At 43.8% G+C, this 19,173-nt stretch overlaps 2 protein-coding genes across 2 annotated transcripts in view; both read right to left on the bottom strand.

Annotated features, from left to right (window-relative positions):
* The window catches only part of LOC135981374 (collagen alpha-6(VI) chain-like), a 35,558-nt gene extending 25,999 nt beyond the window's left edge, over nt 1–9,559 (bottom strand). The window contains exon 1 of the mRNA XM_065583602.1: nt 9,054–9,559. Within this exon, the coding sequence (XP_065439674.1) occupies nt 9,054–9,497 (444 nt within the window). The 5' untranslated portion in view covers nt 9,498–9,559. The remainder of the gene's footprint in view (nt 1–9,053) is intronic.
* Nucleotides 9,560–9,634: 75 nt separating this feature from the next.
* LOC112061707 (collagen alpha-4(VI) chain-like) overlaps nt 9,635–19,173 on the bottom strand; it is a 43,576-nt gene continuing 34,037 nt past the window's right edge. The window contains exons 19-24 of the mRNA XM_065582448.1: nt 17,612–17,647; nt 17,433–17,495; nt 16,993–17,055; nt 13,481–13,516; nt 12,212–12,248; nt 9,635–9,654 (exon numbers count right to left, since the gene is read on the bottom strand). Of these exons, the coding sequence (XP_065438520.1) occupies nt 9,635–9,654; nt 12,212–12,248; nt 13,481–13,516; nt 16,993–17,055; nt 17,433–17,495; nt 17,612–17,647 (255 nt within the window). The remainder of the gene's footprint in view (nt 9,655–12,211; nt 12,249–13,480; nt 13,517–16,992; nt 17,056–17,432; nt 17,496–17,611; nt 17,648–19,173) is intronic.

Here is a 19,173-nt window from a genome sequence, read left to right as displayed (position 1 = left end):
GGGTAGCTATCCCACAATTCCCGCAGTCTCCGCCACCCATTGGAATTCTGGGTTGAGATCCCAATGCCTGAATGATGCAAAACAGTGTCGCGGGGGGTTCTGGGTACATGTCGTCAGGCACCTCCCCCTCCATCAGAGCAACGGCAGACAGTCGATTCACACCTTTTTACCTGGGTTACCTGTGCAGACAACATACCACGCCAAGCATGGAGCCCGCTCTGCTCAGCTCAGCTCACCGTCACCATATGTCATCTGGGTGCTGGCAGACGTGGTACTGCATTGCTACACAGCAGCAGCTAATTGCCTTTTGGCAGTAGACAGTGCAGTATGACTGGTAGCCTTCATCGGCGATCTGGGTGCTGGCAGACGTGGGGCTGGTAGATGTGGGGCTGCATTGCACACAGCAGCAGCCCCTTACTTTTTGGTAGAAGATGGTGTATTACGACTGGTATCCGTCGTCGTCGTACTGCAGTGGATGAAACTCCGTATGTCCCCCAGTCACTGTCTTCCCAATGACGATGATGGCTATCAGTTGTAGTATGCTATTTTCTGCCAAGCACCCAGAAGATGCCGAGGGCTATCAGTCATGCTGCACCTTCGTCTGCCAGCTTAAGATGTAAAAAATAGATTTGTTCTGTATTCATTTGCTTCCCCCTCCCTCCGTGAAATCAAAGGCCTGCTAAACCCAGGGTTTTGAGTTCAATCTTTGGGGGGGCCATTCTGTGTGACAGTTGTTTGTGTTTCTCCCTGATGCACAGCCACCTTTGTTGATTTTAATTCCCTCTACCTGTACGCCATGTCGTCACTCGCACCTCCCTCCCTCCCTCCGTCCGTCAGATACTAGTTTCGCATGTTTTTTCAGACCAGACGCCATAGCACTGGGATAATGGAGCCCGCTCAGATCACTGCGGCAATTATGAGCACTATGAACACCACGCGCATTGTCCTGGAGTATATGCAGAGCCAAGACACGCCAAAGCAAAACCAGGACCAGCCGAGGAGGCGATTGCAGCACGCCGACGAGAGTGATGAGGAAATTGACATGGACATAGACCTCTCACAAGGCACAGGCCCCAGCAATGTGCAAATCATGGTGTTACTGGGGCAGGTTCATGCTGTGGAATGCCGATTCTGGGCCTGGGAAACAAGCACAGACTGGTGGGACCGCATCGTGTTGCAGGTGTGGGACGATTCCCAGTGGCTGCAAAACTTTCGCATGCGTAAGGGCACTTTCATGGAACTTTGTGACTTGCTTTCCCCTGCCCTGAAGCGCCAGAATACCAGGATGAGAGCAGCCCTCACAGTTGAGAAGCGAGTGGCGATAGCCCTGTGGAAGCTTGCAACGCCAGACAGCTACCGGTCAGTCGGGAATCAATTTGGAGTGGGCAAATCTACTGTGGGGGCTGCTGTGATCCAAGTTGCCAGGGCAATCAAAGATCTGCTGATATCAAGGGTAGTGACTCTGGGAAACGTGCAGGCCATAGTGGATGGCTTTGCTGCAATGGGATTCCCAAACTGTGGTGGGGCGATAGACGGAACCCATATCCCTATCTTGTCACCGGAGCACCAAGCCACCGAGTACATAAACCGCAAGGGGTACTTTTCAATGCTGCTGCAAGCCCTGGTGGATCACAAGGGACATTTCACTAACATCAACGTGGGATGGCCGGGAAAGGTACAGGATGCTCGCGTCTTCAGGCACTCTGGTCTGTTTCAAAAGCTGGAGGAAGGGACTTTCTTCCCGGACCAGAAAATAACTGTTGGGGATGTTGAAATGCTTATCGTGATCCTTGGGGACCCAGCCTACCCCATAATGCCATGGCTCATGAAGCCGTACACAGGCAGCCTGGACAGTAGTCAGGACCTGTTCAACTACAGGCTGAGCAAGTGCCGAATGGTGGTGGAATGTGCATTTGGACGTTTAAAAGCGTGCTGGCACAGCTTACTGACTCGCTCAGACTTCAGCGAAAAGAATATCCCCGTTGTTATTGCTGCTTGCTGTGCGCTCCACAATATCTGTGAGAGTAAGGGGGAGACATTTATGGCAGGGTGGGAGGTTGAGGCAAATCGCCTGGCCGCTGATTACGTGCAGCCAGACATCAGGGCGGTTAGAAGAGCACAGCAGGGCACGGTGCGCATCAGAGAAGCTTTGAAAACGAGTTTTGTGACTGGCCAGGCTACAGTGTGAAAGTTCTGTTTGTTTCTCCTTGATGAACCCTCCGCCCCCCCCCCACCCGGTTCACTCTACTTCCCTATAAACCAACCACCCCACGCTCCCCTCCCCGCCACGAGCACCACTTGAAGAGGCAATAAAGTCACTGTTACTTCACATTCATGCATTCTTTATTAATTCATCACACAACTAGGGGGATAATTGCCAAGGTAGCCCGGGATGGGTGGGGGAGGAGGGAAGGAAAAGGACACACTGCAGTTTAAAACTTTAACTCTTATTGAAGGCCAGCCTTCTGATGCTCGGGCAATCATCTGGGGTGGAGTGACTGGGTGGCCGGAGGCCCCCCCACCATGTTCTTGGGCGTCTGGGTGAGGAGGCTATGGAACTTGGGGAGGAGGGCTGTTGGTTACACAGGGGCTGTAGTGGCGGTCTCTGCTCCTGCTGCCTTTCCTGCAGCTCAACCATACGTTGGAGCATGTCAGTTTGATGCTCCAGCAGCCGGAGCATTGACTCTTGCCTTCTATCTGCAAGCTGATGCCACCTATCATCTTCAGCCCGCCACTTGCTCTGTTCATCCCGCGATTCAGCCCGCCACCTCTCCTCTCATTCATATTGTGCTTTTCTGTAGTCTGACATTGACTGCCTCCACGCATTCTGCTGTGCTCTGTCAGCATGGGAGGACATCTGGAGCTCCGTGAATATGTCATCCCGAGACTGCCGTTTTCTCCTTCTAATCTTCACTAGCCTCTGTGAGGGAGAAACATTTGCAGCTGGTGGAGGAGAAGGGAGAGGTGGTTAAAAAAAGACACATTTTAGAGAACAATGGGTACACTCTTTCACGTTAAATTTTGCTGATCACATTACACAGCACATGTGCTTTCGTTACAAGGTCACATTTTTCCTCTTATATTGAGGGCCTGCCGGTTTGGTGTGAGAGATCACTCACGCAGTGCCAGGCAACAGATTTCGGCTTGCAGGCAGCCATGGTAAGCCACAGTCTTTTGGCTTTTTTAACCTTCTTAACATGTGGGAATGGTTTCAAACAGTAGCGCCCTCATTTCCCATACCAAGCACCCATTGGGTTGGCCATTTAAAATGGATTTGCAATGTAAAAGGAGGGGCTGCGGTTTCCGGGTTAACATGCAGCACAAACCCAACTAACCCCCCTCCCCCCACACACCCAATTCTCAGGGATGATCACTTCATCCCTCCCACCCACCACGTGGCTCACAGCGGGGAACATTTCTGTTCAGCAAAACAGGAACGGGCACCTCTGAATGTCCCTTTAATAAAATCGCCCCATTTCAACCAGGTGACCATGAATGATATCACTCTCCTGAGGATAACAAAGAGCGATAAGGAATGGATGTTGTCTGCATGCCAGCAAACACTGGGACCATACGCTGCCATGCTTTGTTATGCAATGATTCCAGACTACGTGCTACTGGCCTGGCGTGGTAAAGTGTCCTACCATGGCGGACGGGATAAGGCAGCCCTCCCCAGAAACCTTTTGCAAAGGCTTTGGGAGTAGATGAAGGAGAGCTTTCTGGAGATGTCCCTGGAGGATTTCCATTCCATCCCCATACACATTAACAGACTTTTCCAGTAGCTGTACTGGCCGCGATTGCCAGGGCAAATTAATCATTAATCATTAAACACGCTTGCTTTTAAACCATGTGTAATATTTACAAAGGTACACTCACCAGAGGTCCCCTGTGTGCCCTCAGGGTCTGGGAGCATGCCTTGGGTGAGTTCGGGGGTTACTGGTTCCAGGTCCAGGGTGACAAACATATCCTGGCTGTTGGGGAAACCGGTTTCTCCGCTTCCTTGCTGCTGTAAGCTATCTACATTATCTTCATTCTCATCTTCCTCGTACCCCGAACCCGCTTCCCTGTGTGTTTCTCCATTGAAGGAGTCAAAGCACATGGTTGGGGTAGTGGTGGCTGCACCCCCTAGCATGGCATGCAGCTCCGGTAGAAGCGGCATGTTTGCGGCTCTGCCCCGGACCTTCCGTTTGCCTCTCTGGCTTTGTGGTAGGCTCGCCTTAGCTCCTTAATTTTCACGCGGCATTGCTGTGCGTCCCTGTTATGGCCTCGGTCCTTCATGGCCTTGGAGACCTTTTCTAATATTTTGCCATTTCGTTTACTGCTACGGAGTTCAGCTAGCACTGATTCATCTCCCCATATGGCGAGCAGATCCCGTACCTCCCGTTCGGTCCATGATGGAGCTCTTTTGCAATCCTGGGACTCCATCACGGTTACCTGTGCTGATGAGCTCTGCGTGGTCACCTGTGCTCTCCACACTGGGCAAACAGGAAATGAAATTCAAACATTCGCGGGGCTTTTCCTGTCTACCTGGTCAATGCATCTGAGTTGAGAGTGCTGTCCAGAGCAGTCACAACGAAGCACTGTGGGATAGCTCCCGGAGGCCAATAACGTCAAATTCCATTCACACTACCCCAATTCCGACCCGCAAAGGCCGATTTTATCGCTAATCCCCTCGTCAGAGGTGGAGTAAAGAAACCGGTTTAAAGGGCCCTTTAAGTCGAAAAAAGGGACTTAGCCGTGTGAACATGTCCAGGCTTAATTCAATTTAACGCTGCTAATTTCGACCTAAACTCGGAGTGTAGACCAGGCCTTACAGTGCTAGGGTACACAAACTGCTTATGCCAGAAGGTAGATATCTGTGCTTCTGTTTTTTTTTCCCCTTGCATAAATTGAAGCAACAGTGGGATAAACCCTACAGTCTTATTTTGAATCTATATTTTATTTATCAATTTTATGTTGAATCTGTGTTTATGACACCAGTAGGACTTTTGCTTGAGTAAAGAATGCAAGATTTGGCCCTATACATTCTAGTTGAGAGGAAAGAAGATGAGGAGCCCTGGTTAATATTATTTTCTAATTACTGCAAATTGATGATTTATTCTATTCAGGTTCTTATGCTACATGTATTACTCTGGTATCTGAGCACTAATTGGTTGTTTCACTTTGCACCTCTCCAAGTTGGGGCCAGAGTGATTTCAGAGTCACAGTACTTGAGCCAGTTCTGGGAATTTATAGACTAGAAACAAATCTCAGGTTGTCCTGTTTATTTTTTTTTATATCCATGTAATATAAAAGAAAACTGATAAAGACACAAGGCCTAATTCTCCTCTCAGGGGTTGCACAGGTGCAACTGGAGAATTTGGTCCATTTTCTTTAGCTATAAAAATAAGAAGAAAACGAGGAGAGAAGAAGTGGAACCACTAAGCATTGAGGTTGAGGTGGAGATTAAAGATAATCTAGGTATGGACTAACACCTCAATGAATACTTTGCCTCAGCTTTCAATGAGGAGGTTGGGGGCAGTAGCAGGGTGGCTAATGGGAACAAGGATATGGAAGTAGAAACTGCCACATCTAAGGTGGAAGCCAGACTCAAACATTTTAATGGGATAAATCAGGGGTCCTAGCTAATCTTTATCCAAGAATATTAAAGGAACTGGCACATGAAATTGCAAGCCCAATAGTGAGTGATTTTCATTAATCTGTGGACTCAGGGGTTGTAACCTAGGAAAGGAGAATTGCGCATATCGAGTACCTATATTTAAGAAAGAAATAAAAGAGATCTGGGAAACTGCAGACCCGTTAGTTTGACCACAAGTGAATCAAAGGTCTTAAAACAAATTTTGAAAGAGAGAGTAGTTAAAGATATCAAGATAAATGGTAATTGGGATAAAATACAACATGGTTTTACAAAAGGTTGATCATGCCAGACCAACCTGATCTTTCTTTGAGAAGATAACCAATTTTTTAAACAAAGGAAATGCATTAGATCTAACATACCTGGATTTCAGTAAAGCATTTGATACAGTTCCACATGGGAAATTATTAGTTAAATTGGAGAAGAGGGGGATGAATAAGAGAATTGAAAGGTTGGTATGGAACTGGTTAAAGGGGAGACTACAGAGGGTCATACTGAAAGGTGAACTGGCAAGCTGGAGGGAGGTTACTAATGCAGCTCCTCAAAGACCAGTCTTATTTAATGACCGCACAAAAAGTGGGAGTGTGCTAATAAAATCTGCAGATGACACAAAGTTGGAAGATATTCCCAATATGGAGGAGGACCGGAATACCATACAAGAAGGTTTGGACAACCTTGAAAACTGGAGTAATGGAAATGGGATGAAATTTAATAGTGCTAAGTGTAGTGTCATAGATTTAAGGACTAACAACAAGAATTTTGCAATAAATTATGGATGTATCAGCTGGAAGCAACAGAGGAGGAGACAGATCTGGGCGTATAGGTCGATCACACGATAACTATGAACCGCCAACATGATGAGGCCATCAAAAAAACTAATGCAAATCTAGGATGCATGAGGCAAGAAATTTCCAGTAGAGATAGGGAAGTATTATTACCATTATACAAGGCACTGGTAAGATCTCATCTGGAACACTGTATGCAATTCTGGTCTCCCTTGTTTAAGAAAGATTAATCCAAATTGGAACAGGTGCAGAGAAGGGCTACTAGGATGATCAGATAAATGACAAACCTACCTTACAAGACTTACAGAGCTTGGCTTGCTTAGCCTAACAAATACAAAGGCTGAAGGGAGATATGATTGCTCTTTATAAATACGTCAGAAGGATAAACACCTGGAAGGAAGAGGAGTTATTTAAGTTAAGGGCCAATTTTGGCACAAGAACAAATGAATATAAACTGGCCATCAATAAGTTTAAGCTTGAAATTAGATAAAGGTTTCTAACCATCCAAGGTGTGAAGTTCTGGAACAGCCTTCCAAGGGGAGTAGTGGTGGCAAAAAGACCTAACTTGTTTAAAGACTGAGCTTGATAATTTATGGAGGAGGATGGCATGATGAGATTGCCTAGAATGGTATCTGGCCTATCCGCGACTGCTATTAGCAAATATCTCTAACAACTGGTGATGGGACATTAGATGGGGAGGACTCTGAGTTACTACAGAGAATTCTTTTCCAGGTGTCTGGCTGGTGGGTCTTCCTGAGCTGCTCCGGGTCTAACTGATTGCCATGTTTGGGATCGGGATGGAATTTTTCCCCAGGTCAGAGACTCTAGGTTTTTGTTGTTTTGCCTTCCTCTGCAAGGTGGGGCACAGGGTCATTTACTGGTTTGAACAAGAATAAATAAATAGTGGAGTCTCTGTAACTTTAAATCAAGTCTTGAAAGCATGATTTGAGGACTTCAGTAACTCAGTTTAGAGGTTATGGGTCCTCTACTACCGGAGTGGGTGGATGGAGTTCTGTGGCCTGCAGTGTGCAGGAGGTCAGACTAGATGATCATGATGGTCCCCTTCTGGCCTTTGAGTTTGAGACTTTGGCCTACTAGAGCCCCATAATACTGGTGGGTGACTGCTGGTATGGTTAGTTGTGTTTAAATCTGTTTAATTTGTTTTTAATATGTTTTCGGAATGCTTTGAGCTTAAGAATAAATATGCCTGTCTAGAAATTGCTGTGTGGTAATTTGTAACTCCTGGCAATACACTCTTCATAGCCCTCGAAGAGAAAGCAACACACAGGCAGGCACAGGCCACTAGGCAGATTGGCTTGCTGGGGATATCACAGTATGTGGCAGGGAGCTGTGCGGCTTTAAAAACCCCTGGTCAGAACTTCAGCAGGGTCAAGTGATGGCTGGAGAGCTGGGACCCAACTGGGCATTTCTGGAGTCGACCACAGAGGGGGGGATAGAGGTGCAGTTACCCTGAAACTGTGACAGTAGCTAAGGCAGCATTTAGCCTCAAAGCCTGCTATTGCTGATGATACAGAAGGAGGAGAGAACTCAGCTTGCATCTTAGGTTGAATTTGAAGGGCTGGCAACAAGAAAAAACTTTTTTGTTTAACTTAAAACTGAGCACAGTTGATATAGAAATTATTCACAGATAAGGAATATGGAACCCCTGGTCCCATTTGTGGAGGGTTTCTTTGCAGAGCAGAACCAAAAACTTTAAACAACCCCTGAAATGTTTCCTTTAAGGTTTGGTAACATATGGTATGCAATATTTATTTTTCTATTTACTGTCCTTCAGTCTAAAATCATCTTTTAAGACAAAAGCTTTCTTCTCTGTTGTAGCTAATGGCAATGCATTTATTAAAATGTTTCACTGAATTCAGTTTTCTTTGGGGAAAATAGAGTGTTTTTTCCGAAGTCTTCTGCATTTGAATTCTCCAGAAAATATGGCCCCAGGTTTGTACATAAACCAAGCTGTATGTGTTCCCTGACAAATGCTTATCAAATATCAGCGTTAGAATGGAACATTCTATGAAACAGCAAGTGAAAGGAGCATGGTGTAATCTGTATTTACACCATGACAGACAATAAAAGAAGTGAGTCAGTTGTTTGTTATTCATGGTCATGAAATAAATCAGGATTAATTTTAATTCAGCTGTCACTAAAATATTCCCTTTTTAAAAGCTGTTATGATCTAAACCAGCGGTTCTCAAACTGTGGGTCGGGACCCCAAAGTGGGTCGGGACCACATTTTAATGGGGTCGCCACAACTGGCTTAGACTTGCTGGGCCCGGGGACCAAAGCCCGGAGGCTTCAGCAGTGGGCAGTGGGATTCAGGTTATAGGCCTACTGCCTGGGGCTGAGGCCCTTGGGCTTCAACTTTGCCCCCTCCCCATTCACTAGGAGCTCAGGCTGGCTCAGGATTTTGTCCCCCCTCCTGGGGTCGCGTAGTAATTTTTATTGCCCAAAGGGAGTCACAGTGCAATGAAGTTTGAGAACCCCTGATCTAAACCTTCCTTTTATAAGTTATTAACTTGAGTGCATAAATATTCTCATGAATTAGTAAAGCAACTGTTAATCAAAAGGATGATCACTTCTCACTGAGATTTCCCATTTGCTGTAGGCAGCCAGCTTACCGAGAAGGCACGTCTGACATTAGGGACTTCACTGAAGGCAATCACCACAGGAGTGATATCCAAGGCACCGAACTCCAGCACTGCTGTGTTGATGGAGGTAGCATCTTGTGATGGGCCACTGGTGAAAAATATGGCAACTTTTCTTACGAGAACACCCTGACGAACCCGCTTGAACACATTCCTTGCAATGAATCTCATGGCCGCTCCAATATTGCGTCTGCCTGAGGACCTCTCCAGCGGTATTCTCTGGACTGCTTCCAGCAGCAAGTTGTGCCTCTGGAATTCCGAAAATCGGATGAGGTACCTTGTGTTGGTATTGTATGAAACTATGGAGATGCGGGCACCAGTCGGACAGTTGCTTTCGCTGAGCTTGATGACCCGCAGCAAAGATATCATAATACCCCTCATTCTTTCAAATGCTGCTAGGGTAACATCTTCAGACATATCGAGGGCAAACACCAATTCAGTGGGATATACTGGACATTTGGCTGTACCTTGAAATAAACGTACTGTGTGAAAGGGTATCCATAAACCAATGTTGTCATAGTTTCTACAGTCTAAGGAAGAAACTGAATATAAAGCTATTTACCTGATGAGCAAGCTAGAAGGGAGCGATGGGAGAGGGAAAAAAAAGAGAATTATTTTATTTTACAATTACCTTGATTCAATTGTATCCATTCATACAGTGGCATGAAATTACTATAAGGTGGGTGCACAACTGGTTGAAGAATAGTTATCAATGATTTGCTGTCACATTGGGAGGACATATCTAGGCATCCTGCAAGGGTCAGTCCAGAGCTATTTAATATTTTCATTAATGACTTGGATAATGGAGTAGAGTGTATGCTTATAAAATTTGTATATGATACCAGGCTGGGAGGGGTTGCAAGCACTTTGGAGGGCAGCTTTAAAATTCAAAATGACCTTGACAAATTGGAGAATTGATATGAAATCAACAAGATGAAATTCAATAAAGACAAGTGCAAAGTACTACAGTTAGGGGGAAAAATCAAATGCACAACTACAAAATGGGGAATAATTATCTAGGTGGTAGTACTGCTGAAGAGGAACCTGGGGGTTATAGTGGACTACAGACTGAATGTGTCGTCAATGTGATACAGCTGCAAAAAAAGACTCATATGATTCTGGAGTGTATTAACAGGAGTGTTGTATGTAAGACACAGGAGGTAATTGTCCCGCTCTATTTGGCACTGCTGAGGCCCCAGCTGGAGTACTGTGTCCAATTCTGGGTGCCACAATTTATCTTAGAAAGATGTGGACAAATTGGAAAGAGTCCAGAGAAGAGCAACAAAAATGATAAAAAGCTTAGAAAACCTGCCCTATGAGGAAAAGTTTAAAAAACTGGGCATGTTTAGTCTTGAGAAAAGAAGACTGAGGGGGGACCTGAGAACAGCCTTCCAATATGGTAAGGGCTGTTACAAAGAGGACAGTGATCAATTGTTATCCATGGCCAGTGAAGGTAGGACAAGTAACGGGCTCAATCTGCAGCAAGGGAGATTTAGGTTAGATATTAGGAAAAACTTTCAACCTATAAGAGTAGTTAAGCTCTGGAATAGCTTCCAAGTGAGGTCATAGATCATAGCTGTACTGGCTTGAAAGCACAAGCTGTCCCTTAACGGGCTCTCATTAATATTTCCTTCCATCATTGGAAGCTTTTAAAAACAAACTGGACAAGCTGGTCAGGGATGCTCTAGGTTTACTTGGTCCTGCTGCAGCACAGCAGACTGGACTGGATGACTTCTTGAGGTCCCTTCCAGCCCTATATTTCTATGATTCTATGTGCTACTCTTGCTTTGAATAAAGCGCCTGATTCAAAGCTGCTTGAACCTTTGGATGAGTCCCAGAATCTATATTATTTGCTTCTGTCATCAAGGGGGAAATTGTACCTGTTCTTCTCCTGTCCACTGGTGCAGAGGACCCTACAGCAGTCAAACGGGTGCAGTTCTGCTGAGTAGAATTTAAGGAGGCCATGCTTAGGGTATTTACCTCCTACGTGGCCCGGAGCCCAGAGGTGTGGAGGTTGTGTGTGTTCTATTGCACAGGAGGGTGGGGGCTCCATGGCTGAGGGGCAGGTGATAGGAAGGTACTTTCCCCTCTCCAGCACAGAGTTTCTCAGTACCCAGTTGAGTTACTTGGGCAAGGTGCTTTGGAGAGCAGGTTAGCCCAAATGATAGACACACAAAGAGGAAGGAAATATTAATGAGAGCCAGTTAAGGGACAGCTTGTGCTTTCAAGCCAGTCCAGCTTGCAAAGTCAAAAGTTCAGCCACTGTAGAGGGGTGATCACCTGCCACTACCACTAACATAAGCGTAGCGGTGACCGCTAGTGAGAGTGGGGGTTTGGTTTTTATACAAAGGAAATGAATGTTGGGCTTGCAGGTAAAATTGAACATAAGAACAGCCATACTGGGTCAGACCAAAGGTCTATCTAGCCCAGTATCCTGTCTTCCAACAGTGGCCAAGGCCAGGTGCCCCAGGGGGAATGAACAGAGAACTATCCCATGTTGCCAATTCCCAGTTTCAAAAGTATATATTTTTTCAAAGGCATAGTTGAAATGATACATTTCTATAGCTTTACTTTTTCCCTGATGAGTTTGACAGTGTTATCAAATGTAAAACGGTTGGGCTGAAATCTATATTGACGCTGTGTGTATCTCATTTATATTTTTAAAATGAGTATAGTACATGCAAGTGCAAGGTAGCTCTGGAGACTAACACATTGTATTTATCCATGGAATGGGTACAGCACAGGCAGTGGCAGTGCAAGATTCCCTGAACTGTCCATCAAGGCGACCCAGCCTGTACCTGGGAGGGTCAACTCTCTGGGGGAGATGGTAGCTCAGTTTCCACAGAGTATTCAGTCCATGGCCTCTGTGCTGAGGTTACCAACAAGGTTGCTCCTTAACGAGGACTGTGACCGTGGTTAATGATTCAGACACGGAAAAAATAAACAGGGAGTACAAATTTGTTTCTCAGACGTTGCTGAATAGCCACCAGAGGTAACAACTTTCAGTCACTACCAGCTTGTGCCAGACTGATACCAGCCACCTAGAGCCATTGAGTTGCCCAGTATGTTTCCATTTAAAAAATATGGCTACGCAAATTCCAACGGGGAAAAGAAATAAACCCAGTACTTACGGCAGTTTTCTCGTGTGAAATTAACAAGTCTACAAGGCTGCGGAGGGAAAAATGAAAAGATGGTTAAGGGCCAAGAGCCAGAGCCAGCTCCCACTGGAAAATCCATGGGACTCTTTCCATTGACTCCCGTGGGAACTGGATCAGGTCCCAAGTCCTGAGCTAACTTAATCCTGCATAAATCCAAAGTAACAATCTTATAGTCCGTGCAGTTACTCAGGATGTACACTGGTGTACTTGACAGCAGGATCTTACCCTAACACTATAGTAGAAGTTGCCTATGTTTCATTGGACACTTAACCTTTCTCAAATGTCTGAAATAGATACATTCTGAACTGTTCATTTTGTATAATGTATCTGTGCAGTAAGATCTATAAGATCATGGGACAGTCATTGGCCTGGCCAGTGCTGCTGGAGGAATGGAGAGGGTGCCAAGGGGGAAACCTGATAGTCTCGGCAGGATTCTACAAGATGAGGAGAGCACTATTCTGTGAGGGGCATATTTCTGCACCTTGGAAAAGGAGCAGCAGATGCCTCTAGTTAGGTCATGCTATTGACTGCTGAGTGACCTTGCCTGAGTTGGGCATGTGAATGTGTCACAGACTTGTGACAGACCTACAATAATTCCATAAGCTTTGTCCAGGTTAAGATAAACATTATTGATTTAAGTTTAATAATTTGAGGGTCCATTGTATTAAAAAGGTAATTGTGTATGTGTTGTTGTGAAATTGTATGTAACTGCTCCAGGAGACTGACTAGTGCAATCTCTGGAAAGTATTAGGAATGTCAAAGGGCTTTGGGGGAATAATATGTGTGAGGTCAATTTTCTAGCCAGTACTTGGGAGGAAGGAAATGCAAAGGGAGGGGAGAATTTGCATTTCTCTCCTCCCAAGTTACTTTGCTGTTTACCCTGGAAAAGTGGGTGTTTGGGTCAAGGCTCCTTTTACCCTCTTTCCTCACTCTAGCACACCCATATAAGAGGGCAGGGTCTAGCCCTAAGTCCCTTTTGAGGTTCTGTAAATAGTCCAAATCACATAACTGAGAAAAGAGTTTTAATGTTTAAATTGTTTGCAAAACTTTTGCCTGGTTTTTAAAAAATGTTTCTAAGTCCTTTGTTATGTAATTGTTCTACTGCAACAAATACATGAAGGAAGCTTTCCTTCTATGGCTATTAGAAAACTCTGTACAGTCAATGCTTCTTAAATGGAAAAAACTGAAACTGTTAACGACATGTAGCATGCACTTAGTTTTAGAAATGAGATGATTACATACCACCATGGCTATGGTGCCCGTTGGTCCTTTGGTGCCCTGGAACAAATTTAACAGCGAGTTAGAAAATCACCGTCATGTTAAGAGCAGGAACATATTTAATATATATTTAATGATGACAAAAGCCATAGAAAAAAAATCAGGCATTTCTGCGTTAGTGCACACGTGTTGTTTTCTTGACAACTATTGATGACTTTCCAATGTGATTGTCCAGACTATTTCCCGAAATGGATGTCTGTAGACTGTTGCATAGTTGAGATGAAGACTGACACTTTGACGTACTTTCTCCAAAGAGTTTTTCCTGCATGTTACCTAAATTCAGCATTTGCTGCTGCTGTGAAGTGGCATCACTCAGGATTATATTAATTTCCAAAGTTCTTGCTAGAAGAGGGTGTCACAGTTTAGATATATCTGCACATTCGACCCCTCTTGGTATCCGAGTGCAACCCCGCCAGGTGACAGACCTCTTGCCTTCGCCTCTCTGGGGTGGAATCCCATGATTCTCCCCTTCTCAGACCGGGTGCCAGGGTACAGCACCTTGTGTACCAATCCTGATTGTTCAGCAGGCCCAACTGTATTTTGCTGCCCTGCAAGACTCCCCTTAGGGAACTCTGACTAGTGTGTGAAATAGGGACCCAAACAGCCTTTTCAAAACAAAGCATTGTTTAATCTTATCTGTAGGAACGCAGCATAATAAGAAAAAGGATTTAACAGAACAGTCTGCATGCTTCTGTCTTACCTAAAGTGTAGGCAGGCCTACATATCCAAACATTCCTATCTCTGGGACTGGGTGGACAGTCTGTACCCCTGCAGTCTCTGCCTCTCTTTCTCCTCATTTTCAGGGGCTCATGTTTTTCTCCATTCTGAAGTTCTTTGTTTCAACATCTGAATGGAATTCCCCCTCCTCTGTGTCAAGCCAAGAGTGTTGAACCCAGCATGTCAGAAATAATCTTTAAAGGGATCAACACCTGTATTGTCTCTAGGTATCAGCGAATGTGTAGCTATCAGCAATGTTTGCCCACTTTCCTGTCTACATGCAAACTAACCCATGCCTCAATTTACCCATAAGTAATTATATAGCAAACACCATAGGACAGTGTTTCTCAAACTGGGGTCGCCGCTTGTGTAGGAAAAGCCCCTGGTGGGCCGGGCCGGTTTGTTTACCTGCTGTGTCGGCAGGTCCGGCCGATGGCAGCTCCCACTGGCCGTGGTTCGCTGCTCCAGGCCAATGGGGGCTGCTGGAAGCGGCGCAGGCCGAGGGACATATTGGCTGCTGCTTCCAGCAGCTCCCATTGGCCTACAGCGGCGAACTGCGGCCAGTGGGAGCTGAGATCGGCCGGACCTGCAGATGCAGCAGGTAAACAAACTGGCCTGGCCCACCAGGGACTTTCCCTACACGAGCGGTGACTGCAGTTTGAGAAACACTGCATAGGAACTATAAAACTAGCAGATGGAACATATAATATTCAGAAAATATTTCAGGCAGCTCCCTTCCTTCATAGAGGGACCCCCCTGTCCTGGGTCCCCACAAGGATCCTGCTCCAGTGTGAGGCAGCAGACTCCCTTAAGGACAAAGCAGGGAGGACTGATTGAAATGAAAGTGATTTAAGTCACCAATTTTAATCATCTGAAATCATATTGGAGGAAACCTTAACTTAAATAACTGATTTAAAGCAAACTGGATTTGCAACTGTATTTAAAGAAAGGTTCATTTAGTTGGTTGGTAACCATTACAACATGTTGCTTTGCAACTCAGGATAGCCTTTACACTACATTTGGTACTTCCATTTGCTCACCAGGAGGATACACAATCGCTACACACATTTTTAAGCAATTATACTGATTAACATACATTTATTCAGATCTTTAATTTTTGCATTTCTCATTATTTTTTAAAATGGTGAATGATAGAATTCTTAGTTCCTAAAGTAAGTTAATTCTTTCTTTAGGGAGGCAGTGTGGGGTAGTGACGAGAGCACTAGACTAGGACTCAAGAAACCTTTTTCTATTCCTAGCTCAGAAACTCTTCTTGCTGGGTGACCTCCAGGTCTCAGTCCCCTCTGTGATGTTGCACTTCATATGTTTTATGGAAATATGCTTATGAGTATGAATAGGATGTAACTGGAATATGCTTTATGCAAAAGGCCTCTTGTAAGGTATCATTACAAAGCTTATAATCTACTGAATGTGTTCATCCTCTTTGTATGAATGTATCATTCTTGTATCTAAAACAAAAAATATGAAATATTACTCTGAGGTCCTATTGTAATTATGCAACGTGTGGGCCATTAATGGTGGCTTAGGATCTTGATGGCTCCCATTAACTAGAACAATTGGTTGTAAATGGCTCTGTTTACTTGTAAGCCTTCCTGTGTCCCTGTAAGCCAGGCTGGAAAGAATGGAGGCTTAAGGTCTCACAGGACATGTGACCATGTCACCTGGTACTGGAATCCATCTTAAACCTGGTGCTTTTCCATTTAGAAGGAGGGGTGGGGACCCAGAGAGACAAAAGATTCCTGCCGTGTGCCAAAGCTATAAAAGGGGGAGGAACAGAACAAAGGGGGCTGTCAGTCATGAGAAATCCACTAGGTACTACCTGAGCTGGAACTAATAAGAACTGTACCAGGGAAAAGGATTTGGCCCAGACTAAGAAGGAGTCTAGTCTGTGAAAGACGCTTATTGGAACATCTCTGAGGGTGAGATTTACCTGTATTCAGTTTCTTTAATGTATTAGACTTAAACTTGCATGTTTTCTTTTATTTTGCTTGGTAACTTACTTTGTTCTGTCTGTTATTACTTTAAACCACTCAAATCCTACTTTTTATACTTATTAAAATATTTTACATGTAAACTAATAGAGTTATTACACAAAGGTCGTATTAATTTAGTCAGTAAATTCACAGATTGTTTTGGGTTATCACAGACCAGATTTTCAAAGGTATTTAGGTGCTTAAAGATGCAGTCACTTTTGAAAATCCCACTAGACATCTAAGCAGATTATAATATTCATAAAATATTACAGACGGTAAAGAGCTAATTAAGTACCTAACTCCCATTGAAATAAATGATATTCCCCCCAATTGTGTAGATAATTTAAAAAGCAGCACTCTAATATTTGAGGTGGCCTCATTGATGCCACATTGTATGTATTTATTTAAACAATTTCAATAGACTATAGTAAATTTTGGCCTTAACACAAGTTGTCATAATTTCAAGTTTAATTTTAAACAGGTTTGTTTTTAAAAAGAAAAATGTATTTAAATTAAATAAAAATACAATTTTGAAATTTTTTAAATCAATTTTTATCTTCCCTGGGAGAGAAAAGAATGGGGAAGGTACAATTCTCTCCTCAGTTAAACCCATGCCATTCCAGGTTTTCTTTGGCATAGCTGAGGGCAGGATACATCTGTCTATGCATGCCTGATTAGTGAACTACATTTTATTGTAAGCAGCATTGTCAAATGCATGATTAATCCCAAATCCCAAGATTAATATTCAGTTTTTAAATGTGGTACCTGTGGTCCTGGTGGCCCTCGGTCCCCTGGATTTCCCTTTGAACCTGGAAAGCCAGCATTGCCCTAAAAATAGAAACTCAAGAATAGTTACCAAGTTAAATTTTCAGTTTTTTGATTCAGTGTTTATAAGGACAGACATGGAAGCAGATCCATCACTGATGAAAATCTCCATAGCTTCATTGAACTCCAGTTGAGGAGCTGGCTACTGCAATTTAAATAAAGATAGAGTAATATACAATATAGAACAGCCCTCATAAGTCATAGAAATCATTGAAGAACATTAATGACTGAGATCATCATACCTCTTAGACCTTGAAGCAATAAAGTAATGAGACTGATTTTCATTCCCTTTCTGACTAGGGACTAAACTCTAGAAACTTTATTCAAGGCCCCCTTCACATGTACTTATCAGAAAGAGTAAGAGTGTTTATTATTCTTACCCTTTGTCCTCTAATTCCTTTGGACCCTCTATCTCCTTGACTACCTGGATCACCATCTTCTCCCTACAAGTTAATCAAAACCAGAATCTCTGTAGTGAAGGACACGCACACAAAAAATATAGACACACACAGTGCAAAGCAATATATACCAAAAGCAGAAAATATCCATTTTATTGTACCTGTGGACCAGGGTATGCTGGTAATCCAGATTCTCCCTGGTATTGGGGAAAAAGAGAAATAGACCTTAAAATTTTATTAATCTTTTCACTGCTCCTTATTCGAAAAAGATATTTTGTTTTTAATCAGAAAAAATGTAAGGATTTCTTAGTTACAGTCAATTTAAGTTACAGCAGCCATTTCTCAGCCTCAAATGGCACCATTCCATTCTGCCCATTTAAAGCTACAGCAATTTAAATATTTCCAACAGTTGTTATTTTTCTTCTAATTACTATTTTATTAAATTTGTTTCCTTTTTAGTGAAATAAAGTGGAATTCTATTTTAGTGATCATGTGACCATAGTATATGGTTCAAAGCTCACTTTCCAGGAGTTGTTTCCTAATGGTACCGATGTGTTGGCCCCTCCCTTATCTCAATCAATGGGGCATTCAGGTTCAAGTGTTAGATCGGAAGTAGGGTTGTGTTGTTGTCGTGTTTATGTTTTTTCAAAGGAAGGAAATTATTTCACAATCTTTTGTGTGCTATTTGGCTGCAGGTAAGAAATGTTAAGAGCTTCCATGGGTACCAGTCAGAGCTAAAGTACATCCTTTCCCGACAAAGAAACTAGCAGAATTCGCTCTGTGTCTTTGTAAGATTGTCCCATGCATGTGTCTGATTTAGGAAGCTCACTCTTCTGAATCTGAACATAGTGATTGTTCTCACACAACCATCAAAATGAGATTGTGTGAGAACAAGAGATCTTTCAAACATGATTCTACCATAATGATTTATTTCCATTTGCATGGTAGGCTTGTTTTCCTAGGACATTGCATTTAATGAAGTGTAAGTTAGCTAGTGAACCTATACAATTTATACTAACCTTTTGTAGATGACTATATTTAAGGTTGTTCCCTTTGTTGTTAGGAGGATCCCAACCTTTTTTGGATTAGATTCTGCCTCAGCTTTGGCCAGGCACATTGTGAGGGAGAAGGGAAATAAGGAACCTTGTATGGCTCACATAAGGCTTAGAAGTGGCCAAGCTCACCTAGCAATTAGGCAGATTGCTATCCATTCACTCTCCCAAAGGGTGGGAAAGGGTAGGGAGTGGATGGAGCCCTGGCTCCCCCTTCTGCTGTGGAACTCATGGCCACAGGAAGTTGTTGAGGGCAAGAACTGTTCAAAAAGGGACTGGATATTTACACTGGCAACAAGAATATCCGGAGTTAACATATTTAATAACATTTTTGCAAGGGATATTAAACCTCATGCTTCAGAACTAATCTCTAGTGCTTAGAGAAAAGGATATGATGTATGGGCAGATTACCTCACTTCTGCCTACTGCAGGGCTTAAACCAGTGGTTCTCAAACTTTTTTACTGGTGACCCATTTCACATAGCAAACCTCTGAGTGTGACCCCCCCCTATAAATTACATTTTTATATATTTAACACCATTATAAATGCTGGAGGCAAAGCGGGGTTTGGAGTAGATGCTGACAGGTTGCGAGCCCCCCATTTAATACCCTCGTGACCCCCTGAGGGGTCCTGACCCCCAGTTTGAGAAAATTTGGAAAAACTTTCCTATG

The sequence above is a fragment of the Chrysemys picta genome, chromosome 2 (assembly GCF_011386835.1).
Source record: "Chrysemys picta bellii isolate R12L10 chromosome 2, ASM1138683v2, whole genome shotgun sequence".
In the NCBI taxonomy this organism is placed as follows: domain Eukaryota; kingdom Metazoa; phylum Chordata; order Testudines; family Emydidae; genus Chrysemys; species Chrysemys picta.
This window is presented reverse-complemented; position numbering and strand designations above follow the sequence as displayed.